A 27832-nucleotide genomic window follows, 5' to 3' on the forward strand; every position below is an offset into this window, starting at 1 on the left:
TTTTACGCCTCTACTTAAACATGCTGAATCAGTTTCCACTTTTTTGGTAGCATGTGGTGTCCAATTTGTTAAAGCGGCCCACGAGCACCACTTCCTAGTTTCCAGCTTAACTGGCCTTTTATTTGGCTAACTTTACAGTTTACATTTGGCCTGTTCTTTATTTGGATCTTCAATTTCTCATTTCTTCAGTAGTTATCTTCCTTGTAATTTTCTCTCTTGCCAAACTGCAGGAAAATCAAAGTTTCGATCTTCAGTTTGGAAATTACCCAGTTTTACTTTGTAAGTTATTTTAAACCCCATTTTAATTACTTTGTTTGTTTGTCTTCCCTGATTAATCCATGTTCCTCAGTAGTATAATTGCTTGTTACTCTTTTAATTTTACTCAATTATGTTGATTTTCTTGATAAATTCTATTATTGCCCATTAAATTGTGTTAAATTATAAGTTACTGAGCCATTTTTGGGACTTTTGTATTATTGTTGTTTCTATTGTATTTTGCTTACTTCGTTTTCCCTTCATCTTTAGAAATTCTTCATGTTTGGACTATGAATGTCTCACAAAAAATTTGAAATGCAAAAGAACTTTTAGACGAAACAAGAACAACCCATTTATTGGCATGAATTGGGAAAGTTAAGCTGTAATTAATGTTAATAAGAACTCTATGTTCATAAACGATGTGTGCAATCACATGTTTGTAGACTATGTAGATTGGCTATGGTGGGACTGTGATGATATGTATGTGTGTGTGGTGGTAATGTGGTATACACGATGATTTTTCGGGGTTATATACTATAAAGCGAGGGGGTAATGGTATTAAGTGGATCTTGGTGGAAGGTAGTGGTGGTGGGTTTTAATGGCATTAGGATTGCAGAGTGGTTTATACATAACTTTATACCCTGGGAGGAATTCTCTTCATACCCCCAACCTCCAGGGTGGGTTTCGTGGGCTCGTGGCACTATGTTTGCTGTGGTATAGTAGTAGCGGACTAGCAGTAGTCGTCTTCATTTGGCACACCGTATTCATGTTAGTCCATTATGCAATTCATGCCATGCTTCACTGTGTTGGAAAGGGGATAAGACAATTGTATACTTTTATCAACGATGATTAGTGATTCATACCAAGCAAAATTCCATTAAAAAGATTGAAATAGCTAGGCCTCATTATCTAGTATAGAGTAGTAGAAACCATTTTTTTTTTTCAATAAGAAGTTCAACTGGCTGCATTCTTTTTTACTTGAAGATTATTATGGTACAATTAATTTCTTATCACTAGACAAACTTCATGATAGTAAATGTGTTTGGCTCCAATTGTTAATTGTTATTCAATTTTTTTGCTACTAAGGTGCCCTGATTCACATATATCCTAAGTTAAAAAATACATCTTGATTTCCTTAAAAAATAAAAAAAGAAATATATCTTGATGTAACTTGATTGCCATTGAGTGTGTCTACTCAAGTTTTGACAGACCAAGTTTGAAAGTCAAGGGTTATATCTTATATGGAACAAGAAAGTCTTTGATGATATTATGAAGGCTGGAATTTGAAAGCCAAGGGTACTGTGCAGCTGGGCTGTAGAGATGTCAGATACCCTCCTAATGGCTTACATTTTGGCCCAAAGTGAAGCAAATAGTATGCAAAGAATGTGTTTAGTTCCTTAGCAATTTGTTGAATTGAATGGCAAAGGCAAGGCATTGATGGGGAGGAGGTAGATTCAGACAAAATAATAGATGGACTAATCTGTGCTGAATCAAATTCTAATCTGCAGCTTGCTCACATGAAGAGATTATTGAATTTTCTGATGCGTCAAACTTGCGGTAGATAATTGTTCATTGTGGTAATCGATTTGTCAAAAGTGTGTGTGTGTGTGTGTATGTGTGGTGATATACCTAGGAGAAATTAAGTTCCTTTATTGGGATTAAGGATTTTCCTTTCCTCTTTTGAATTTAATAACCATTTTCTTATGCCAACAACAATTTTCATAATTATGCCTAAGAGAAGCGTCCACGTGAAAAATTAGATATTAGGCTATTTACACGGAACCCATCATATTTGCCAAAGTAAACTGGATGAATTTTGGTTTTAAAAACCTGACATTGTTTTCTGAACTATTCATGTTCTAAGTTGATATGAGCTAAAACGGTTGCTCTGGTAACTCTTGGGGTAAAAGATGCTGTCACTAATTCCAAAAAATATGCTGATGCATAGTCATGATAAGATATCATTAATACCCTCTATGTATATCCTTGTTTGTGTTTTCATGATGAGACTATTTTCTTCTCTCTGGGTGAGAATATGAATTCCTAAACTTCTAGAGTACGTTTTGTAGGTTATAACTGAAATATAACAGTTATTGGTGTGACATGGTCTGATGGCCCATAATAATGACTTAAAGGAGTCCCTAATATCAAAACCCTCAAATCAAAAGGATGCAGTCAAGAAGAGAAGGTTTCGCCGGGTAAAAAGTGCACCTCTTGCTGAGCACATTCCTGGAGAAGTAGATGGCAGTGCTGCTTCTGCTAGAATATCTGAATCTGTATTTGGGAGTCTGCATCCTAGTTTAATAGGAGTAGCTGCATATTTGTTCATTTACCTGGTTGTTGGCGTCATTTGCTTTTACTTAGTCAGACATCACATTAGTGGTCAAAAAACAAATGACGTTGTTGATGCTCTATATCTCACCATTGTCACCATGACTACAGTCGGATATGGGGACCTGGTCCCACAGAGTGTATCTGGAAAGCTCCTTGCTTGTGCCTTTGTCTTCATAGGCATGGCTTTGGTTGGATTGGTTCTTAGTAGAGGAGCAGATTATCTAGTTGAGAAGCAGGAAGCATTGATGGTTAAAGCTTTGCATATGAGACAAAAACTTGGTCCAAGCGATATTATGAAGGAAATTGAAACAAACAAATCTAGATACAAATTCATCTTGTCCTTAATATTTCTCTTGATACTCATCATGACTGGAACACTCTTCTTGACATTTGTTGAGAAATTGGATATTATAGACGCGTTTTATTGTGTTTGTTGTACCATCACTACCCTTGGTTATGGTGATCGCAGTTTCTCAACTGAGGGAGGTCGTTTATTTGCAGTTGTGTGGATTCTGACAAGCACAATATGCTTAGCTCAGTTTTTCCTCTATCTTACTGAGATAAACACTGAAAAGAGACAAAAGTACCTTGTGCACTGTGTTCTTACTCGACATATGACCAATGTGGATCTTGAGGCTGCTGATATCGATGATGATGGAGTTGTTAAGTAAGTGAAAGTTATGCATCTTACCTTCTTTATTAGCCCTTATCTGAACAAATTTTTACTTGTCTTAATATATGTGAACTTTTTGGCCTAATCTTGACTTATTTGATCTTAAGAATTAACTCTAGTAGCCCATATCAGAACTTATAACCACTTCTTGAACCTTTTCTGAACCTCTTGGCCTTACTTGGAGTTTTGTGTCCTTAATTTATATATGTATAGGTGGTGAGAACAAAGCCTTGGTACATTCTCTCCTTGAATTGCATAATTTTCTGTTGCTGAAGTAAACGGTATGATTTAATTGTTAGTGATGATGATGGAGCTTTAATTAAAAATGAAATATCATGTTTCTTTGTACAATTTCTCTTTTTTTTTTCTCCCTCATCTTTCTGTTTTTTAATTTTTTTTTTTTTTTTTTTTTTTTTTTTGAGGATTTATATACTTTTGATTCCTCACAAAGTCACAAGCTTGCTCGAACTATACAAGAGAAAGTAAAGTCTTTCCAGCATTAAGTAAATTATGTGCTTATATTAACTTTGTTCTGTATTCTGAATTCTGTCAGTGCTGCTGAATTTGTTCTATATAAGCTCAAAGAGTTGGGAAAAATCACTCAGGACGATATATCTCTTATGATGGAAGAATTTGAAGAATTGGATGTTGATCAGTCAGGAACTTTATCCGTGTCTGATTTAGCACTAGCTCAATCATCTCCACAAGCAAAAGGATCAACTTCTGATCAGGGGAGACCTTGTTGATAAGGCATTTTTGAAAACATTTGAGACTTTATTTGTCTATATATAATATACGAAGTATATATGAATATTCAAGATCACATCATACATTCGTACATCAGCTATGTTGTAAGTGGCTCGATCTCTGAGTTCTCTGGTTTCACTTATTCCTCGATCTCCTGGCCATGCTTTAACCACGGTTCTGATTTTCATATTATTTCAATTCTTTTCAGTCCATATACTAAAATTATGATAAACATTTCTTAGCTTTTGTTCAGTTGCTATGTATCTGTATTCTGTACAATGTTTTAGGAATTTAGCTCCAAACTAGGACGTGATATATGTTTATTATAACCTATGATGCTGTTATACAGAGAACTTGCATACAATTAAAATGCCGGTTAATTTATTGTCTCTTCACAGCCTGTATCTCATGTGTAATGTCCTGAGTTTTAAGTCTGACATGGTCTGTGGCATCTTTAAAAACTATCTTCATCAATTTGGAAGGCTTTTTACCTATATGCCTCCTAATTGCTTAGGATAGTACATCGTTTTTTGTTTATCTTTCTTCTAGTTCCAACTAATCTAGTATTCTGGGCAACAATAGTAGAACCCAATGATGCGTGTTTTCGAAGTTTATGTATCTGGAATGTATCTATCATGCTGTCAGGCTTTTGCAATAATGACCTCTGTGCTAGAGGTGAAAGGAAGGAGAGTATGGGATAAAAGTGAAAACTCCCTCAGTTGGGATCGTCTTTTGTTCGAGTCAGATGCCATGACTTTTACTGTGTATTGGAGTAGAATATACAGGAATCGTCTTAGTCACCGGAGCTGATTGCTATCTGCGAGGTCAGATACATTATTCATAGTCACCGGAGCTGATTGCTATCTGCGAGGTCAGATCCATTATTCATAGTTAAGTGCTACCTGTGATTGCCCCTGTGATACTCTTTAGAGTTCTCTAAAAAGATTTCCAATAATGTGGCCTAGAATCTTACTTTCCGAAGTAATATGCTTCAATACTGGTTGGCAGGTTGCCTAACTTTTGCTTTAAATACAAGGTTTCAATATTCATTAATGTGTTATTTCTATAAATTATAACTATTACTCTTGCCTAACCTTTCTGAAATGAATGTTCAGCAAGAAGTGCCAAAACTGATCTTTGTTTACTCTTGCCTAACCTTTTTGAAATGACTTTTACGATGGCGACTCTGTCTTGGAGTGTGTTGGTGGTGGTGGTGGCAGCGGCGGCGGGTGAGGATGCCATTGTTGTGGGATTTATGTTGTTGTGTGGTGAGAAATGAGTTGATTGGGAATTTGAAAAGGAGGAATGAGTTAAAAGAAGAGTTTGAAATGTTTTTTGAGGTTAGTGCTTACGTTTTCTGTGGCCAATTGACAAAATTAGTTAAAAAAAAAAAAAAAAAAAAAAAAAACCCTTACAATAATTTAGTAAAAAAAAAATATCACTCCGGCAACAATTTGGTAAAAAAAAATTAATATTACACAACAATTTGGTAAAAAAATAAACTTATGCATCATTTAAACCAAAAATCTGTTTTTTTTTTTTTTTTTTTTTTTTTTTTTTTTTTCGACACTCTTCAAAATTCCTAATTTAATTGTTTGGTATACTTTAATTTTTTTTTCATTTAAATTTTATATTATTATGTATCTTATTTTTATTTTGCTAAATTTTGAATTATATAAATTTATATCCAACCCTTTTTTAAAAAATTGTTTATAATGGGTAGGAAAATTAAGTAAAAATTAGTATGTAAACTTTTTTTTTTTTCTTTCAAATTTTTATTTCCTTCTAAAGGGTTGGAAATTTAAGTGGAAAAATATATTTAATAAAAACCGCGAAAATGATAGTAATCGCAAGTAGTCTGTTGGAAATTTTGTATTTCTCTCTATTTATTCTTCTCTGTTTTGGTTTGTTCTTCGTTAGAATAATTCAAACCCATTCCTCACCAAGAGTGAATCAGGATCAATTGACCGTACTTGTTTTTAATTATAAAATATTTTTCAAAATATTTATAAATTAAAGTTTATTTAGCATTGAACTATTTAATATGAAAATAATAATATGCAAATTTTAGGTAATGTATCAATACACATAATCATAAAAAAACAATCATACAGTTTTAAAAGAAAAACAAACCTGAAAATCACGAGCTTCATCATATTCACTCTGATTAGCATGCCTATATACGGCTCCAAAAAAACGCATAATGTCGATTTGTAAACGGTAAACCTTCACAAAATACACACCTTCAGGCAATTTATGGCGTGGAAGTTTCCTACTTGGATCGTCGGGCCTTTTGCCCACACGCTATAGTAAACCCCCTCGAGCTTATCCTTCCAATTTACAAAGAGTGCATCCTCCTGAAACACTTCTTCAAGAACCATCCCACATTTTCCCTCAATTCTCCTCAATTTAGAAATATAATTGATCTTTTCTTCTGTCGACCAAAAAAAAAGGATGATCCAACATAAAAGAGGGAGGAACATAGTCTATAAACTGAGGAACACTTGAAAGTAGATGTTTTAGCTCAAGAGGCAGTGTTAAAAGTTGTAAATCAGATTGCTCAGGTAATGGCAAGCGGATTATATCCAACATCCTATGAACAAAATCCTTAACATCCTGTTTCGTGTTCCTACTACGCTTCATAGCAGGTAACACCCTTCCCCGACCTCTCATAGTCACATATAAACCAAGCAAATGAGACATTAACACGCTCCTCTATCACTAAAAAACAAAAACAGAAGTCCCTTGATTATATCCCTAAAAATGACCCAAAATTTATTATAAATAAAATTAAACCAAGTCTTCCAACTTGAATTCTTGCGGAAACTCTCTAATTCCAATCCAAAAAACTCATTAATAACATAAACACGCTCTATAATGAAAAAATAAGCAGACTTATGTGTGGTCACACCTTCAACAGTTAATAATGATTGATGGGAGTAGCACAATGACTGTAAAACTTTAAAATTGGCAACTTCGAATTGATTTGTCACAATGAAGGATTTTGGCAATGAAAGGACATCTTTTGCAGTACCTCTATAGTTTCCAGATTGCAAAGAGGACTCTAATGAAATTGTGATAGAAGTTACATACTTATCAGGTGGACTCGGAACAGCACAACTTTCCTTTTTATCCACCTCATCCTTGCTAACCCTCTGTTTCAGCAGCTCACCATCTTTCCCCTCTTTCTGCTCACTCTCTATTTTGCATTCCGAAGACTTCTTTTCTTTGACTTGCGATTCTGAAGTTTGTTTGTGGCTTGTTTGCTTTTTTTTTTTTTTTTTTTTTATTCTTTGATGATGTCTTCTTTTCTTTTTCTTTTGGCCTTTCAGATACCTTTTCTTGCGATTTTGAAGCTTTGTTTTGATTGTTGCTTATTTGCTTTTTTCCCTTCTTTGATGATGTAGCCTCTTCATTCTCAAAATTTTCTGCACAAAAATTAAAATTAGTACTCCCTCCGTCCCTAAATTACATTCCTCCTTTCTATTTTTGGTATTCCAAAATTACATTCCTCCTTTCTATTTTTGGTAATTTTTTTTAAGTAAATCAACTCTCTTTTTCTGTTTTATATTTAATGCTTTCTCACTCATCCTTATCTAATCTCACTCATAATCCTTGTGCCAAATTACAATGAATATGATTGGTTAAAAATTTTGAATTAGGAGCATGTGATTGGTCTTTTTTTTTTGCAAAGGATTGATGACATGTCATGAGTAATAACTAATCTATCTTTGTACTTCCCATTGCATTATCTAATTATTGTTATTTGTCTTATTCTTTCCTCCTTAATTCCCGTGTAAATTTCCAAAGAGTAATGTAATTTAGAAACAGAGGGAGTAGAAATTTTCATAAAATTTTAATATAGGGAAGTTAACATTATCATAAAACTCTTGATTGAACAAGATACCTATGTCTTGCATCATTTTCTTAAGTTCTTCCATTTTCTGCCCTAATTTCCGACAAATTCTTGATTACTTGTTTCTTTAGCCAACTTCATGTCATCCTCATACATTCCAACAACAAGTTCATAATAACGACTATTAACAAAACACTGAGCTATATGTGGCACGGACTCACAAAAGTTAAAATTAGCTTTGGTATTGGCTCTGTAATTCATAACATGTTTAGCATATGAGAGAACATCATCAGATAAGGTTGGTTTTTCAAGCCATAAATCTGAGCTATTAGCTCATTGAAAATTGCACTAAGATTAGCATCATCTTTAACCGCCTTTTGTTCAAGTAGTGAAGAGCCTAATTTTGCAGCATCGTCATACTCATGTTGAGATATCAATCGTTTGATTTCCAATATAGATTCCTCCATTAAGTCTTCAAACCACTACAAAATATAAATAAAAAAAAACAAGTATTGGGTACCCATTAAGAGAAAATTATGATCTTTATCCCACCCGTCAACCCGTGAATTTTAATGGGTTAAGTACTTGATCTAAACAAATTTAAAATCTCAAAAAAATTTCATTCTTTGTTTGCGAGTCAAGTTTTTCATCAACCCTAATATTGAACATTTAAAATGGCTAAGATTCAAAACCAATTCAACAATACATTATTGTCCCACCTTGACATATATTTATAGATTATAGATTCGAGATATAATTTTCTGGTGTCTCTTTAATTTTTTTAAACTAAAGCCCAAAAAATTGTTAGATTTACGAAGAGTGGAAAATATTTTCCTTACTTGAGAAAGCAAGACCACATTTTACCAGTGCATTATAATATTTATTTTATAACAATTTCATGTAATTTGTTAATACATAAATAATTTTAATATTATTTATTTTAATTAATTTTTCATATTTTAATAACTAATTTTATTTCAACAATAATACCCTGTACACATATTTGTCGACAAAAGACGATTGGAGAAATTTTATTAGGGATAAACGTCAATTATTACGGATAAACTTTGTAGTTGAAATAAACCTGAAATGTAGAAGAATATTTACTATTGATAACCATTATGTTGCGGGAGGTTCCATCCCAAAACCATATGGTAATAGGATGAGTAGCCCCTTAGCCTTTAATAAGTGATTAACTCGTTATTTTGTAGAAAATACTTTAATATTGACTAATTTACTCGGATGACGTTGGACATTGCCACGTGAAAAATACATAGTGTACTAAGATGTATTTTGGTGTAATGATGGGATCAATTAAGGTTTTTATATGATTATATGATTAATTTTGATGTCATGAAATCAAACCTTGAATCATAAACTGGTGCACAATCACCTTACTACTTATTACTGAGTATAAACTCTTCTTTTTATCTTTTTTTTTTTTTCTTCAAAATAGAATCATAGCTCCTTGTAGCTTATTACTACATTATTAAACCTTGCAGTGCTGCTGAATTTGTATTGTATAAGCTGAAGGAGATGGAGAAGATTACACAGAATGATATATCACTTGTAATGAAAGGTTTTGAAGAACTAGATGTTGATCAGTAGGGAACTTTGTCGGTGTATGATTTTTGGTATTTCTTGTGTGGCATGATTTTGTAAGTGTGCATGTATATGCCTGTTTTTCATCTTTTGACTTGTTGGTTGTTTGGGTATGTCACTACTCACTACTTTCATACGTAACAATCCTCTCTTAACAACGATGGGTATGTAGTGAACATCATTGAAAACTTTTTGCCATCTTGTAAACGAGATTGAAAATATATTGATATACAATCACTTGTACATTTATCAGTGTGGGTATTACTTGGTAGATTCAGGTAGGAATACAATATGATGTCACGAAATAAAATATAGAGTTCATGTATCTTTCTGTTTTAAAATAAGAATAGTAGTCTATTTAGCATAGCTGTAGTTTGTAGACATGAAAAATTAAATAATAAGGTGACCATTAAAGTATTGATTATTCAAGCAATTAATAAATTATCATAGCTGTACACATGAATATTAAATAATGGGGAGCATGATTATTTATTCAAGCAAGCAGTAAGTGCTTATTTCAGCAGGGAATATGGTTTTGTTTTTTTTCCTCTTCCCTGTAATTTTTTTTCTTTGCATCATGTACCAGGAAATCCAACCAGTTCAGATATATGATCTCATTGGACACAGGCCCAATATTACTGGGTAAGAATTTTTTTATACCCTATTTCTGTTTCTTAGTACGTAGCAAATGCTTCATACTTTGTGCATGATACTTGTGGATTCTATTATGTTTGTTGATTGTACCCTTTTAAATACCGATATATGGTGTTAGACTTGAATTTAGCGAGCCAGTGGTTGGTTGGACTTTTTTTCTTTTTGTTTACACTATAGATCATAATTTTTTTTTTGGAAGAGAAGGGAGAAGGTTAGAGGAAGTGTAACGAGGATTATTTTATGAATCTCCCTAGAGTTGTCAATAATTCCAATATCAGGTAGCAAAAAAAAGCTTGTGGTATCTATGGTTATGTTGCTATATGATGCTTTGGATTGGTGTGGTGATACATGCTTCATGATGTTTTTTTTAAAAAATTGTGATGGTATGCGGAATACAAGTATGTTTTATGGTGTTCTAAAAATTGTCGTGATTTTATACTGGATGTTTGTGGTGGTTTGGGGTGTGTAAACAACTAAATATATAAACTATATATGTTTGGTTCATATCAATAATTGATTCGTTTTTGCATGAGATGCTACAAACTAAGAATAGGGAGTGGAATTTTATCAATCTTACTATTCCTTAAGCTACGAACTTGAAGTGAAATAACTATAATGATAAAGCCATATCTCACATCTCAAGTTCTTTTTGCCAAGAACAACAAACAAATATACCTGTGAGATTTTTCCCATTTGAGATTGAGATGGTCATCCTGTTAGATTTTTCCCATTTGAGATGGTCCCAATACAATTCAAGCTATTCTCTCATAAATAATTTGTCACATCCCTTAACAATTAATCCATATTGTGTAAAATTATTATACTAGCTTTTAGAGGAAAATTTTGAAACTAAACTCTGAGCTTTCAATACTCTGTAGGTTATTTGCTGATTATACTAGATTTGTTAATACTTGCAAATGGAGAATCAAAAGAACCTGAACAAACCACTATCGGAAGAATCCATAGATCTGTCATGTCAATTAATCAGCCCTCCAATGGTGCAATTTAGACTTCGCCGGTCTAGAAGTGCTCCTCCCATAGCAGCCCTCCTCTCTGGAGTTAATCTAACTGCTTGTCACAAGCCTGGTCCTACTCCCAAAGTTATCTCGATGAGACTCCGTCCAAGCTGTAATCGAATCACTATCTTTGTGACTATTTACCTTCTTGTTGGTGCATTTTCCTTTTATATAATAAGGGATCAATATAGTGGTACAAAGACTACTAATGGCATAGTAGATGCTCTTTATTTTTGTATGGTTACCATGACTTCAGTTGGATATGGTGACTTAGTCCCGCAAAGTTCCCTTGCTAAGTTCCTCATTTGTGCTTTCATCTTCTAGGGGATGGCTTTGGTGGGGCTAGTTCTCACTCGAGGTGCAAATCATCTCGCTGAGAAGCAAGAATTATTGCTCGTTAGGGCATTACAAATGCGCAAAAAACTTATTCGCCCAGGTGATATTATGAAGGATATCATGGAAACAAGCAAAGTTCAACAAAATTGCATTGTGGCTGTTGTAGCCCTTCTTTTACTTATGATATGCGGGACTGTATGTTTCTTGATGCTGGTTGAGAAGTTGGAAGCTGTTAATGCCTTTTATTGTGTTTGTGTTACAATCATGTCCTTGGGATATGGAGATTAAGGCTTTTCTACTGAGGCAGGCCGTATTTTTGCAATTTTGTGGATTTTGACAACCACTATATGCTTGGGGCTATTCTTCCTTCATCTTGCTGAGCTTAGCACTGAAAGGAGGCAAAATGCCGTAGTCAGGTGGGTTATTACTTGGCGTGCAACTATTGTAGATCTTGAGGCTGCTGCTACAAACATCGATGGAGGTGTAGAGCAAGTACAATGAGACAAGAATGATGATATCTGGTGTTTTCTCATAAGAAAATAATGTATCCTCATTTCTTGCCTTTGGTTTCAATCTAATTATTTTTTATATAATACCACATTCTTTGACTTGCAGAGTTGATGAATTTGTATTATACAAGCTGAAGGACATGGGGAAGATTACTCAAAATGATATATCAGTTGTAATGAAAGAATTCAAAGATCTAGATTTCGATCAGTCTTGAAGTTGGTTATCGGCGTATGATTTGGAACTTTCATATAGTGAGATAACTTGCACCAAAGAGATCACCAGATAACATTGCTCCCTCCATTTGTTGCTCAGCTCCTGTGAGAAATTGTTCGTGCATATAACTATTCATGGAATTTTTTGTTGATAGAAACGATTGATAGAATCGGAGTATGGTGCATTGGTGCTGAAGGAAGTTATCATATGCTGAGCACAAAATTTAGTTGGTTCTTGGCAAGTATGTTTGAAATTTGATTTCCAGGCAGATTTGTAATCTATCGGATAAAATGTTGTGACTGTGCTTATCTTAGAATAAAGAGCTAAAGGTCTTGTAAACAAACAAAATAAAGAGCTAAAGGTGCTGGTTGTTTGAGTTACTGAGTGAGATTGAATTTAAGCTTGTGCATGACAGCATATGTGGACAAATGTAGTGCTAATGAAGCTTATTTTCTTAACCACCAATTCACTATCTAAATCAATTTAAATAAATTCGGATAAGTAAAGTAAACATAATTCTTAAAAAAATAAAAAAAGTGTAAGGCGGGTGTAAAGTTATGTTCTAAATACCAAAAGTTAGCAAGTCAACTTTAGATATTCACCTACTAATAAATTTGTTCTCTTTACAATTTCTTAAAAACCACTTATAAGGTATAAAAGGTGATCATATTATTTATCACTTTGAACAAAGATGATCAAAACTAAAGTAATTCTCAATTAGATTTATTTTATCGCAATACAAGGATATAGTAACAATATTTTAAACCCAATACACACAAAATTAACACTTAAAATTATGGGTGTCAGCTCAAGTGCTTGGATCGGAATTGTCAGGATCGAGCAGTATTATGCACATACCTGTCAAATCAAATCATAATCTATTTGCTTTTAATTCAGGTCGAATCGGAGCAGGTCGGATGAGTTTTTTACGCCTCTACTTTGAAAACATGCTATAGTTATTAAATAAAAATACAACATCCAAGACACCTTCACGAAAAGCATTTAGCTATAGTTATTAAATAAAAATACAACATGTTTCCAAAAAAAAAAAAAAAAAAAAAACATCCAAGACACCTTCACGAAAAGCATTTAGCAATAGTTATTAAATACAAATACAACATTTTTCGAAAAAAAAAATACAAAAAATTAGAACAACTTGTAGGTAAAGATAAATAGATGATTTCCTAAAAAAAAAAATGATAACTTGCAGGCTGCCATGGACCAAGGTGATCATAATACTTTAATCGAACAGGTGACTGAGGCTTTTGGTAAATTATTCAATGTGTTCTCAACTGACATCTGATTTGGAGTTCGATACTGTGATAAGCATATGACTATTTCCTCCAAAACTAATGCATGTCTCAAGAGAAACTGGATCATTCCTACTTCCCGTCCTAATCCATAGTATTCCTTTATCACTACTCTTTTGAGGCGATACCTGCAACATAAAGGGATTTCATGATCTGTACTAAAAAATTCTTGTTCCAACTCCAGTTCTTCTCTCATATACGAACACTGTGTGACTATGCGACCATACGTAGAGTGTTCGGCACTGTAATACATAGTGAGTCCCTGCAAAGTAAGCAACAATAATAATCAAAATTTAAAATTTGTAAAATAAACTTAGATTTACAACATTGCCCATATGTGATCGATTCTATGAACGTATAATGATACTAAAACCAATTGGTTGTTGGTGTAGTGATGATTAGAACAACACTTAATATGAGGTAGAATTTGTTATATACATCTTGGTGTACCCCAACTAACTTAGGGTTGATTTTTACTCTTTATTTAATAATAAAATGAAAAATAATCATCAAAATGAGAACATCCTAAATACTCATGGGTGTAGTACACCCGAGTGTATATAACAACCTCCCGAAGCAAAAACCTGTGTTCTATGTCCCGCAACAACAATTGGCATAAGACTAAAACCTAACCATCCAGAACTAATCCTCAAATCCGGATTAACCCAAAGGGTGAACCGGGTGGAACACTAAAATAAAAAATAATGATACTAAAATCACACACCAACCTCTGTGAAAACAAGTGTTTCTAAGACAGGTGAACAGTTGAGAAGGGGCAACAACAGTTTATTCCAGTAATTATCAGTACCGCCACCACCCAGCTCTAGATGTGTCAGATTAGGAAACACGGGCAGTTGATCCTTTAAGACCTTTTCATCAACATAGTCGAACTCCTACAACCACAATTGGTAAATTTCATAATTCATAATGTACAGATAAAAGGATAATTCAGCTTAAAACAAAATTAGAGTTTGAGACATACCTGTACTATAAAGCTGCACAACGATAAATGTTGAGCATAAGACAAGGGTCTAACGAGGCTAAGCATTACCTCAATCATTGGTACAGATTCCTCAAATTTTAAGAGACTCTCTATCCGCAAAACTGCTTTAACAAGACAATGCATTGCTGGGATTGAGTAACATTTAGCTAAATTATCACGGTATTCAAGGAGCTCCAAATTGGGAGTATTGATAAGCACAAAGTCACTGTTATCTTCTTGAAAATCAGGCCATTTAATCATTATTAAACACAATCTTCGAAGGGATGTCGATGTTATAGCTGTGATGTTGACATGGTTGGTAAAGGGTTTGAATGTAAGGTCTTCAAGTACAGGACAGCTTGAAACTAGCCTCGGCAGAAAGCCATCCTCAGAAAGAGAAGGCGAAGAGAAGAGAAGCAGTTTCAAGTTTGGAAGACGATAAGATGGCATGGTAAAAACTTGATCAAGACCAAGATTGACCTCGAGCTTCAACGTCTCCAACGTTTCACATGTGAAAATAGCCGGGGGCAGCTGGGAATCACCTGGTTCCCTCACCAGAATGCGGAGGTCAAGCTCCCTAAGGCCGCAAAGGTTCAATGGATAAGAGATCCACGTATAAAGTCCCGGAGATTTCAAGTGAGGGAGACAACCTTGCTTACACCCAATAACAGTGCAACCATTATACTTAAAGTAGGTTGTATCAAAGTCCGCGGTGTTAACATGAAGTCTAAACTTGGTGAGATACTGAGATTGATGTGCTTGGAGTAAAGTATCGACAAAGCTCACGAAAGTAGGGAAACGTTCAATTGCATAGGGATGTTTCAAACAAAGAGATATAGGGGAAATATCCAAGTCAAGGTTCGTAAGCAAAGGGAAAACACGCCTCAATCTCCTAGACAAGACGGAAGTAGCGGCGGCATCCTTGGTGGGAAGCAAAGAAAGGATCCGAATTAACAATTCATCAGGCAAACTGGTGAGCCTATCTACGAACACATGACTAGCGTTGTGATTTTGAATATCCCATACAGTAGTATAAGTTGCAGTACATGGTTTCAAGCTCCAATCCATACACCAAGCGATTCCTGCTCTAGATAAATAAATAATTAATTAGAGAACTCAGTTAAAACACAGATATAGCAAGACTGCCACCAATGCCTTCTCTAAATTCTGATCAAATTGACTGAAATCTAGGATGAATCTGTAGATGCACCACAATGTAGATGCATCCGTACCACAACCGATACCAAAAGGTCGAAGCTAGCAAGAATTGTATAGCCGGGACCCAAAAGGCACTGCCTTTTGGAATTGACAGCTTGTAATACAGGAACGGGGATGTCAAACGGGCAAGAAGCCTATACAGGAACGCAAAGATTTTATAAGCAAATATACAACTAACCAAGCTTTGACAACTAGTAAAAACGTTCAGGGGCTGTTTGGTACCCAAGACCTCGGATTGAATCCCATCTATATGACTAGAAAGCTAAGACAACACATAAACCCAACAGAAACCTCAACCTCAACCTCAGAATTCCTGCTTGGTGTCCTTTCTGCCTAAATTCACCAGAAACTATTGAGCACTTGTTCCTGCATTGCTCTAGAGCCAAGGAGTTTTGGAACTTGATTCCCCCTCTCACCCCTTTTAATTGTAACCTGCCCTGGAAAGATTGGCTCACCCAAAACCTCAAACACTCACAAATTTTCCTACTCAAACAAAATTCTCCCATAAATCAAGCTGTCCACCAGTGCATATGGGCTGCTTCTGAGTGTCACTTCTCCTGTGTACAATCAGAAAGTCCTACTGCCTGGTTGCTTCCCTCCTTCCCCTTTATAAAAATAAATTGTGATGCTTCTTTTAGCCAAGGAACCCTGGTGTAGGTGCTATCTGTAGAAACCACTTAGATGACTGGATTGAGGGTTTCTTATGGAGAGGTTACTCCTCTAACAGTCATAATGCTGAACTCAAAGCTTTGGAGTTAAGCATGACTTGGATTAAGAACAAAAGATGGCAGCATGTGATCCTATGTTCCGATGCAAAGAGAGCAGTTGAGGAGTTAATCACAAATGAGGAAGTGCAAAACATGCCTAACTTGGTTAAAAATTGCAGGGACCTGCTAAGGGAGCTCCCCCATCTGGAATTGCGCTTTGAGGAGCGTGGAAGCAATGCAGTAGCAGACTATTTGGCGAAAGATGCAAGAAGGAACATGGAGGCTATGAATCTAATCAGTGTTTTGTATCATCCCCCTCCCAGTTGTATGGCAACTTTTGAAAGTGAGCGTAGCTCAAACTTTGCTAATTGTAATCTTGAACATGATGTCCCAGCCTACAACTCTGGTCATGTAACTAATTTTGCTACTACTGATTAATCTATGCATCTTTCCCTCAAAAAAAAAAACAAAACAAAACAAAACAAAAAAAAACTGGCAGTAGATTCAACAATAATCCCAGAAAGGATCAACAACTTTCTTAGATAAGTGAAAGAATTGGATTGTTTTTTAGCAATACCCAAACAAATTTATAAATAAACCATCAAATTATAACATTAAATTAACCCCAAAAAAATTCAGAAAAACTAATCAAAAACAGTACTCAAACAAACACCTTTTACAATTAATTACAAACAGGCAAGAATCATGGAAACAAAGATGACCCATTAAAGCAAAATTGATATTATTAAAAGAGTTAGAACTAAAACTGATGAATTAATTACAACTAATAAAATTGAAGAAATTGATTAAAAGGGGAATTCAGAAAAAGATAAAAGTACAGATTCAGTTTAAAAATATCAAAACTCCATCCTAGCATTAATTATAGGGTTCTACAACCAAATTTGACTCAAATTAAATTATTCTCGCTTAAGAATATATGTATATGAATAGAACAAATTCTAACTTTAAAATAATCAAATTACAACCAATTTATAGTTCAATAATCAATCCACCTTAGAAGTACCCTAAATTGAATTAAATTGAGGATTAACACTACATTGTGAAATTGATATCCGATGATCTTACCTCAAAAGCTGCTTCGGGGAGAAATCTGACAAGCCGCTTCAACAGTATGCTAGATTCCACAATAGAGTGAAAAAAAAAACTTTTATTTTGACTTTTACCCAAAAACAAAAAAAAAAAAAAAAAAATCAAAATATTATTTTTTACAACCATAACTTAAACTTTTATTTTACCAAAAAAAAAAAAAAAAAAAAAAAGTATCAAAATATTATTTTTTACAACCAACACTTTAAATTTTATCTTACCACAAAAAACAATTTAAAAAGTTGTTTTTTACCGCCTAACGTCAAGAAAACCGTTATATTTTTTTTTTCGAATTTCGTGCGCAAAATATGTTTTTCATAGGTTTAGGGGCTATTTGTGTTAAAAGAAAAAAAGTTTAGGAGGTGATTTTAATCCTACTTACGGGTCCAATTTGAGATAAAAAATTATCGAAAATGCCTTATTTTACGTGTTCAAGCAAATCGAGGTATTTTTTAAACACGCAAAATGAGGCATTTCCAATATTTTTTTGTCAATTCTAACCACAAATTGGTTTCGTGGGGACAAAATGCCCCCTAAAACCTCTAAAGAGCATGTGTTTGACAAGAAAATCGAAAATTTTTAGAAATTTCGTTAGGTTTTTTAAAATCGGTAGTAAAAAATAATTTTTTATTTTTTATTTGGTGGTAAAATAGACCTTTTGGTGGACAACACAATTTTTTGATTTTTTTTGTGGTAAAAGTAAAAAAAAAAATTTTAAAAAAACAAAAAAAAAAAACCTTGCTTCCGTCACAAAGTCTTATATGTGGCTGGCCACACAGCCATTACAAAGGTTACTTAGTTAGTGTTATAGTGGTTACTCGATCAGTATTACATAAGTTACTTGGTCAATTTTAAGGGGTTTTTGTTCTTTTATAAGTGGTGATGTAGTGTGGCTAGCCACACACAAGACTGACTGAAAATTCTATTGTCAATAAAAAGATATTTTTTTTTCAAAAGAATGATAAAATATTTTATGGAAATTTTTTTATCCCAAATAAATCTATCCAATTTTATCCAAGGTGGCACCTAATCTAATCACAATTATATCCATTTGTTGCCTATTTTGCAAGAAAATTTCATATGTGCTTTTTACAAACTCGGGAAAAAACTCTCTTTATAGATTGACCAGACGCTAAGCAATATGCAGAGAATACACGGAAGAATAGCACATTTTCTGTCTGGCTGGCCATACTGTGTGGCCGACTGACACATACAAAACATTAACCAGGTAACCCTTAGCTTGTTTGAGTAGAGGTGATCATTGGGCGGGCCGGGCCGAAGCTAAAAAATTAATCCTACTTCTTGGATCGGGCCAAGCTTCGGGCCGAAATTTTTGTGCCCAAATTGGTCGGGCCGTGCGGGCTTTTCGGGTCAGGCCAACAAAAATCAACTAAATATTCATAAAAGTACATCCCAAATCTATCCATAATAATTAAACTTTCGGGCTGAAAAATGCTGCCCAAAATCAGGTCGAGCCGGGCTAACGGGCAGGCTAACCTTGATCACCTCTATGTTTGAGTAACCTTTTGACCTGGTAACCCTGCCCGATTAAGTAACCATTGATTAGGTAACTCTTTATTGCGTAACCCATGACTGGCTGAATATCCCCTACTTGATTAACCCCCAATAAACCGAGTAATCCCTAATTAATCGAGTAACCTTTGACCAGCTAAGTAACACTTCAACAAATTAACCGGTCACACGATGTTTTGTGAAACAAAAAATGTATACCTCATGTTTTCTACCCATCTCATTTTTTATTTTTTTTTATTATTATTTTTTTAATAACAAGGAATTCCAATAATTACTAACATTTCACTTTGTGTTGTTTTCTTTTGCAAAAAAGTAATGAAGCAACATAATATTTATAATAGTTAGGGTTTAATTATATTTATAGGGTTTAAAATAGTTTATGTATGCTTTGTATAGTATAGTCCTATCTAAAAAAAAAATATGATTTTAAAACTTTCCGAACTCTAAAATAAACATATGAGATTAGGAAAGTTATTTAGATAATAAAAACAAACTATATATTTTTTTAATTAAATACTAGTATGTTATATAAAATCATAAAAATATTTGGCTATCTATCTATCTTCTATTAACCTATACTAAAAGCGAATCCTTCCGTGACACTTGTCATTATGTTGTGAAAAATTTTCCCGCTTTTTTTTTTTTTTTTTTTTTTTTTGCAAAATCTTTTAGTAAACTACTTATACCTTATGAATTTTATTTCCAGTTTGACAACCATATTCCATTTATACTCAAATGAAATATTCGATAATTTTTTTATATACTTTATATTTTGTAATATTATTATTAAAAAAATTTATCAACCGTGCATTGCACGGGATTTTAACCTAGTTACATCTAAAGAGGAGAAAAAATTCTTAAAAGTACCCACTACGATCACTAGGCCTGGTTATTAGACGAGTTGTGATGGGTCAGTGCGGATTATGAACGGGGCGGGTCTCTCACAGATCAAGGAGAATTTTAAGCAGGTTAGTGTCGGGTCAAGGTCAATGTGGGTCAGGGCCATAAGCAAAAGAAGATGGGCCATTAATATGGGTGAGCATAACAAGGTACCTTGTTGAAATTCTGGAAACCGGAACCGGAACCTGTGGCAACAGGTTTCTAAAAGTGAGAACCGGAATCAGATCAGTTGCAACAGGTTCCTCAAATTGAAAACCGGAACTTGTTGAACAGGTTCCTGGAAAGTGGGAACCGAAACCGAAACTTGCAAGTTCCGGTTTTGATTCAGGGTACCATGTTTTCAATATATATTTCGTAATTTTTTTGCAAAAAATTTTCAAAAAAAATTGGAAGGTCATAAATTTACAGCTCTAACAACTTGCAAATTCATCAAACTAAAAATAGTTTTTACCAAATATAATACACATCTTTATGACTATTATTTATTTATTTATTAATTTATTAAAATTTGGACTTAATTTGATACATGATTTGAGTTTAAATAATATTTTTAATAGGTTACAGGGTACCTTATAGATTTCGGTTCCAAAAAATCAAGAACCTAAATCGGAACCTGTTGTAACAAGTTCCCCATTTTACTACCAGAAATCGAATCCTCTTTTACAGGTTTCGGTTCCGAAACCTATGATTCCCAACAGGTTCCAATTCTGATTGAGGATACCCTAATTTTTTGCTCACACCTAGTCATTAATGGCCCTAGACTATTTCACACCACATTTTTTTTTTCTTTAATGGTAAGTCATGCAGTTTGTCAAATTAATTTATCAATTTTTTTTGCTTGTTCAATCAAATCCTTCGACAACATCACCTCTCCCATCAAAATAAATAAATAAATAAACAAAAATCAAATCAAATCCTTCGACAACTAATCAAGAATTATGAGAAATTAAACCTTTTCCTTCTTTGTTTCTTCAATCCTCAATGATCACCGCACTAGTACTACGTACTACTACTATAAGAGCAATTATCAAATTTATAAAAGGGTTAAAATAATTAGTTTTGATTAGGAATATTGGTTTGTTGTAAGAGGAATTTCCAGTTCCGTGCTTGTTTTGCAAAGATCAGGATACATAGACGTGGTTAGATATTTTATAAAGTGACTTTAATTCATATGCAACACGATTTACAATGTTAAGTGATTTCGCACCATGTTTGAATGATTATGAATCAGTGAAGTGTGTTTTAATTGTTTGATCTTAAATGTTTAAATATTTTATATGGTCTAACCTTTTTGAAATGAATGTTCAACAAGAAGTTACAAACTAATCTTTGTTTAGTTATCATTATAATCACACAAACCTATGAGATAAGATACTTGAAAAAAAAAAAAAAAAAAAAAATAATGCAAGTCTCAGGAAAAACTGGATCATAATACTTTAATCAAACAGGTGACAGAGGCTTTTGGTAAATTATTCAATGTGTTCTCAACTGACATCTGATTTGGAGTTCGATACTGTGATAAGCATATGACTATTTCCTCCAAAACTAATGCATGTCTCAAGAGAAACTGGATCATTCCTACTTCCCGTCCTAATCCATAGTATTTCTTTATCACTACTCTTTTGAGGCGATACCTGCAACATAAAGGGATTTCATGATCTGTACTAAAAAATTCTTGTTCCAACTCCAGTTCTTCTCTCATATACGAACACTGTGTGACTATGCGACCATACGTAGAGTGTTCGGCACTGTAATACCTAGTGAGTCCCTGCAAAGTGAACAACAATAATAATCAAAATTTAAAATTTGTAAAAAAAAAAAAAACTTAGATTTACAAAATTGCCCACATGTGATCAATTCCATGAACGTATAGTGATACTAAAACCAAGGTTGTTGGTGTAGTGGTGATTTGGACAACATTTAATAGGAGGTAAAATTTGTTATATACACCCTGGTGTACCCCAACTAACTTAAGGGTTGATTTTGCTCTTTATTTAATAATAAAATAAAAAACAATCATCAAAATGAAAACATCTCAAATACTCATGGGTGTACAGTACACCCGGGTGTATATAACAACCTTCCAAAGTTAAAACCCGTGTTCCATCTCCCGCAACAACAATTGGGATAAGACTGGAACCTAACCACCCATAACTAATCCTCGAATCTGGATTAATCCAAAGGATAAACCAAGTGGAACACTCAAAAAATAAAATAAAATAATGATACTAAAATCACACAACCACCTCTGTAAAAACAAGCGTTTCTAAGACAGGTGAGCAGTTGAGAAGGGGCAACAACAGTTTATTCCAGTAATTATCAGTACCGCCGCCACCCAGCTCTAGATGTTTCAGATTAGGAAACACAGGCAGTTGATCCTTTAAGACTTTTTCATCAACATAGTCGAACTCCTACAACCACAATTGGTAAATTTCATAATTCATAATGTACAGAAAAAAGGATAATGCAGCTTAAAACAAAATTAGAGTTTAAGACATACCAGCAATATAAGGCTGCACAACGATAAATGTTGAGCATAAGATAAGGGTCTAATGAGGCTAAGCATTACCTCAATCATTATTACACTTTCATCAAATTTTAAGAGACTTTCGATCTGCAAAACTGCTTTAACAAGACAATGCATTGCTGGGATTGAGTAACGTTCAGCAAAATTATCACGGTATTCAAGGTACTCCAAATTGGGAGTATTGATAAGAACAAAGTCACTGTTATCTTCTTGAAAATCAGGCCATTTAAGCATTCTTAAACACAATCTTCGAAGGGATGTCGATGTTATAGCTGTGATGTTGACATGGTTGGTAAAGGGTTCGAATGTAAGGTCTTCAAGTACAGGACAACTTGAAACTAGCCTCGGCAGAAAGCCATCCTCAGAAATGAAAGGCGCAGACAAGAGAAGCAGTTTCAAGTTTGGAAGACAATAAGATGGCATGGTAAAAACTTGATCAAGACCAAGATTGACCTCGAGCTTCAACACCTCCAACGTTTCACATGTGAAAATAGCTGGGGGCAGCTGAGAATCACCTGGTTCCCTCACCAGAATACGGAGGTCAAGCTCCCTAAGGCCACAAAGATTCAATGGATAAGAGATCCATGCGTAAAGTCCTGGAGATTTCAAGTGAGGGAGACAACCTTGCTTACACCCAATAACAGTGCAACCATTAAAGTAGGTTGTATGAAAGTCCGCGCTGTTAACATGAAGTCTAAACTTGGTGAGATACTGAGATTGATGTGCTTGGAGTAGAGTATCGACAAAGCTCACGAAAGTGGGAAAACGTTCAATTGCATAGGGATGTTCCAAACAAAGAGATATAGGTGAAATATCCAAGTCAAGGCTTGTAAGCAAAGGGAAAACACGCCTCAATCTCCTAGACAAGACGGAAGTAGCGGCGGCATCCTTGGTGGGAAGCAAAGAAAGGATCCGAATTAACAATTCATCAGGCAAACTGGTGAGCCTATCTACCAACACTTGACTAGCGTTGTGATTTTGAATGTCCCATACAGTAGTATAAGTTGCAGTACATGGTTTCAAGCTCCAATCCATAGACCAAGTGATTCCTGCTCTAGTTAAATAGATAATTAATTAGAGAACACAGTTAAAACACAGATATAGCAAGACTGCCACCAATGCCTTCTCTAAATTCTGATCAAATTGACTGAAATCTAAGACGAATCATGTAGCAAATATACAACCAAGCCTTGACAACTAGTAAACTAGTAAAAACGTTAAGGGGCGGTTAGGTACCCAAGAGTCCAAGACCTCGGATTGAATCCCATCTATATGACTACAAAGCTAAGACAACACATAAACCCAACTGGCAGTAGATTCAACAATAGTTTCAGAAAGGATCAACAAATTTCTTAGATAAGTGAAAGAATTGGATTGTTTTTTTAGCAATACCCAAACAAATTTATAAATAAACCATCAAATTATAACATAAAATTAACCCAAAAAAATTAAGAAAAACTAATCAAAAACAGTACTCAAACAAACACCTTTTACAGGTTTCAACAGACATAATTAACACAAACAGGCAAGAATCATGGAAACAAAGATGGACCCATTAAAGCAAAATTGATATTATTAAAAGGGTTGAAACTAAAACTGATGAATTAATTACAACTTATAAAATTGAAGAAATTGATTAAAAGGGAAGTTCAGAAAAAGATAAAGTGCAGATTCATTTAAAAATATCAAAACTCCATCCTAACATTAATTATATGGTTCTACAACCAAATTTGACTCAAATTAAATTCTTCTCGCTTAAGAATATATATATATGAATAGAACAAATTCTAACCTTAAAATAATCAAATTACAACCAATATATAGTTCAATAATCAATCCACCTTAGAAGAACCCTAAATTAAATTAAATTGAGGATTAACACTAGATTGTGAAATTAATATCCGATGATTGGTTTTTTTTTTTAAAAAAAATCTTACTCCGTACCTCAAAAGCTGCTTCAATGGGGGGAGAAATCTGACAAGCCGCTTCAACAGTATGCTAGATTAACAATAAAGTGAAGAGAAAACTTGCTTTCAAAAAACCTTAAAAACCTTTCTTACTGTATATTTTGTGCGTATTGGTTAGCTTCTGGTAGTAGAGTTTTTTCCCCAGTTTGTAAAAAGCACATATGAAATTTTCTTACCACATAGGCAATAAATAGATATACGAAGTAATTGTAATTAGATTAGGTGTCACATTAGATAAAATTGGATAGATTTGTATAGGATAAAAATTATTCATAAAATAATTTATATCATTCTTTTGAGGAAAAAAAAAAATTATCTTTTTTATTAACAATAGAATTTTACTTTATTTAAAAAAAAAAAAAAAAAAAAGAATTTTACTAATAGCATAACACACCACATATAATAATTAATATGAAAATCCAATTGACAATAGAATTTTACTCCTATACAAATAACCCCATAATCATGTATTATTATTATTATTATTATTATTATTTTTTATCTCTCTCATGCACTTTCTTTCTCTCTCTCTCTCTCTTTTTTTTTTTTTTTTTTTTTTCGCACTATCTTCCAAATAACCCCAATGGTTAGCTAATGGCTTATTGGCTTGTTATTTAAATGAGCTTAACCTTTTCAATTATCTTTAAAAGTTTAATTATATTAGTATATTAATCTCTAAAATTTTAGAAAATTTTTTCTCAAGCAAATTAGCTTGCAAGGCTTGACCAAACTAAGGGTCTGTTCTCTTCCGTTGAAATTCAGTTCAGTTCAGTTCAGTTCAACTCTTAATTTATGTCTAATGATATTGCTAATGATATAAAGCCAAATTTTCTTCTTTTAAGCTCTTATTACGACGACGACGACCACAACAACAACAACAACAACAACAACAATAATAATAATAATTATACTAGTTAGATACATGTATTAATTAAAACATTAAAGAGAGTGGGTTAGGGTGTTGGACTGTTGGGCCGTTGCCTCTGTTAGCTTTTCGTGTTTTTTTCTGTCTTTTTTTTTTTTTAAATATTTTTTTTAAAAAATTTGTTTAAATGGGTTAGATACATGTAAGTGTTTTGTGTTCTTTTGTCATAATACTATTTTATTTTTAAATTAAATAGTATATGTGTTTAAATTGTTTAGAGGTTTCAAGTTTTTAATATATTTTCCATAAATTTTATAATTATATAGTATATTTTTCGTAAATATTTTAATATGTACATTTATATATACACATATGTATAGTAATAAATAATCAATAAATAATCAAAGATCACTAAAATCACTAATTAATAGGTTCGGTTCAGTTCAGTTCAATTCAGCTCAGTTCAGTTCAGTTCAGCTGAGTTCAGTAAATCAGAATAGGCTCTAATTGTATTTTTTAGCTCCAATGGTCAAATTAATAGCTAGAAACTTTTGAAAATTACAACCAACCCCCTAGCTACAACCATTGGAGTTGCTCTAAGATCCACTATATTTTCCTTAAATAAAATAATTATTGTTTTAAACTACTGGGAATAATCCCACCTTATAGATTATTATCTTTTACTCTACGACACTCTATATAAAGAGGGTCGTTTATAGGGTTTAATGAGGCTCAGATGAAACAAGTCACAAAGATCCCATCTCCTCCCTACTGCCAAACATTGTAGGTACATAGTATGGATTAAGCCGACAAGGCCCCGTACTATAAACAGATACAAAACCCTAACCCTTTGGAGAGAGGAATCAAGAGATCTACGAGAGTTGCAACCCACAAATTATCAATAAAAATCATTGTTCCCGTATATTTTCTACTTCTTTAATTATGTATTGCAGTTATGATTTTTTATGGTTTACAAATTGGCACGTCCAGTGGGACAATTTTCGCTAAACATGGGCACGGGCCGTGCCCGTACCGCCGCGGGCCGTGCCTGGCCGTGCCGTGCCGTGCCTGAATTTGGCACACCCCAGCCCACGGCACGGCACGGCCCACGTGCCTTGCCGGGCCGCGGGCCAAACCGTGCCATTTTTTTTTTTTTTTTTCAAAATAAATGAAAAAAAAACTAATTAAACGATATATATTTTTTTTAGTACAACTTAATATATGTGATTAATTTATGTTTATGTTAAATGTTAATGTTAATATATTTTGTTTTCATTTTTTGAACAACTTTATTTTAATTTAGGTTATATAAATTATTTATCTAATTAATAATTATGTTTAAGTTTATTTAAACAAATAAAAATAATTTTATTAATTTAGCAAAAAACAACAATGCATATAATAAAAAAAAAAAGAGTGCGATAATCCGAAAACACAAAAAATTGAAGAATAACTTATTTTATTTTATGACGGTAGCCGGTACGAATGTACGATAATTCAATAATACAAAATAAGTAATGATAATTAAAAATCGTACAATAGTGTATGAATATTGAATAACTTCATTTATTATACGGAATACGAAGTTCGATAATACAAAAAGAATATAATAGTGTATAATGTAAATATGTAATCATGTAATTATTATTGGTCGTCTTCGTCTTCGCCTTTGTCTTCATCTTCGTCTTCGTCTTCGTCTTCTAGAGGTTCAAGTTCATCCGCCAATTGAGTTGATTCAGAAATATGAGAACTAAAAGAAGTCGACGTTCCTTCATCGTCGTCGTTTTGTGCATAAGTACGATCTTGAGAACGAGTTTCGGCATCCAACTAATCCTTGAAGCAAACACACATTTCAAGTGTTTCGGGTTTTAGTCTTGTTCTTATATCGTCTAAAACTCGTCCCGACGCACTAAAAGCTCTTTCGGAGGCAACGGAGGAGACTTGGATTGCAAAAATATCACGAGCCATTGCCGACAAAATTGGATGTTTCACGGTTTGTGATTTCCACCAATCGAGGATGTCGAGGCCAAACTTCTCTTCGTCGTCCATGCCTTTCATGAAGTCGTAACTTAAGTACATTTGCAACTCCGAAACTTCGCTTTGTGTTCTCTTACTTGATGACGATTCCGTACCTGAAAACTTGGACATCATGTTAGCAGCTTGTGCAAATAAACCTTTGGCCCGTTTACTTACATTTTTGGATGTTTGAGAAGGGGCAAATCGAGACACAGTTCCATATTTACTTTCATAAACTCTATATAAAGAAAAAAAATCATTTGTCACCTTACTTTTAAAAATTTCAACATCATCTTCAAAATTCATGTTACTATAATAAATATCAATTAATAAAAAGGTGCCATCATATTTTTGCCTAGGATCTAAAATAGAAGCAAAAATATAAATCATAGGAATATCGGTGTAATATTTACGCCATTTTTCCTCCATGGACGGAAGATATCCACGATAAACATTTTGAGATCGGTGTTCCGCAAAAAGTTGTGCAAGTAAACATGCATTGCT

At 33.7% G+C, this 27832-nt stretch overlaps 3 protein-coding genes and 1 pseudogene across 4 annotated transcripts; 2 read left to right on the plus strand and 2 right to left on the minus strand.

The window, feature by feature from the left end:
* The first annotated feature begins 124 nt into the window (after window positions 1-124).
* Window positions 125-4373, plus strand: LOC145627456 (two-pore potassium channel 1-like). 2 transcript variants are annotated; one of them, XR_014111393.1, is made up of 4 exons: window positions 125-279; window positions 2325-3256; window positions 3476-3543; window positions 3816-3914. XR_014111393.1 is itself a non-coding variant. In XM_081679844.1 (3 exons), exons 2-3 carry the CDS (start codon window positions 2367-2369, stop codon window positions 4006-4008), a joined length of 1083 nt encoding a protein of 360 aa, XP_081535970.1. In that variant the 5' UTR covers window positions 125-279; window positions 2325-2366; the 3' UTR covers window positions 4009-4373. The 2 variants fall into 2 exon arrangements, 1 of the variants encoding a protein (XP_081535970.1); XM_081679844.1 differs by lacking the exon at window positions 3476-3543 and having other exon boundaries at window positions 3816-4373.
* Window positions 4374-11038: 6665 nt separating this feature from the next.
* LOC145628306 (two-pore potassium channel 1 pseudogene) lies at window positions 11039-12466 on the plus strand (annotated as a pseudogene).
* Window positions 12467-13163: 697 nt separating this feature from the next.
* Window positions 13164-15556, minus strand: LOC145628307 (F-box/LRR-repeat protein At4g14103-like). Its single transcript, XM_081680593.1, has 3 exons — window positions 14489-15556; window positions 14235-14399; window positions 13164-13768 (listed from the first exon to the last, which is right to left on the minus strand). Exons 1-3 carry the CDS (start codon window positions 15554-15556, stop codon window positions 13427-13429), a joined length of 1575 nt encoding a protein of 524 aa, XP_081536719.1. The 3' UTR covers window positions 13164-13426.
* A 5410-nt stretch (window positions 15557-20966) lies between these two features.
* LOC145629460 (F-box/LRR-repeat protein At4g14103-like) lies at window positions 20967-24531 on the minus strand. Its single transcript, XM_081682068.1, has 4 exons — window positions 24425-24531; window positions 22454-23529; window positions 22200-22364; window positions 20967-21721 (listed from the first exon to the last, which is right to left on the minus strand). The coding sequence occupies exons 2-4, from the start codon at window positions 23513-23515 to the stop codon at window positions 21380-21382; spliced, it is 1569 nt and encodes a 522-aa protein (XP_081538194.1). The 5' UTR covers window positions 23516-23529; window positions 24425-24531; the 3' UTR covers window positions 20967-21379.
* Between the last annotated feature and the right edge of the window lie 3301 nt (window positions 24532-27832).

The sequence above is a fragment of the Chenopodium album genome, chromosome 4, assembly GCF_948465745.1.
Source record: "Chenopodium album chromosome 4, dcCheAlbu1.1, whole genome shotgun sequence".
NCBI classification, from domain to species: domain Eukaryota; kingdom Viridiplantae; phylum Streptophyta; class Magnoliopsida; order Caryophyllales; family Amaranthaceae; genus Chenopodium; species Chenopodium album.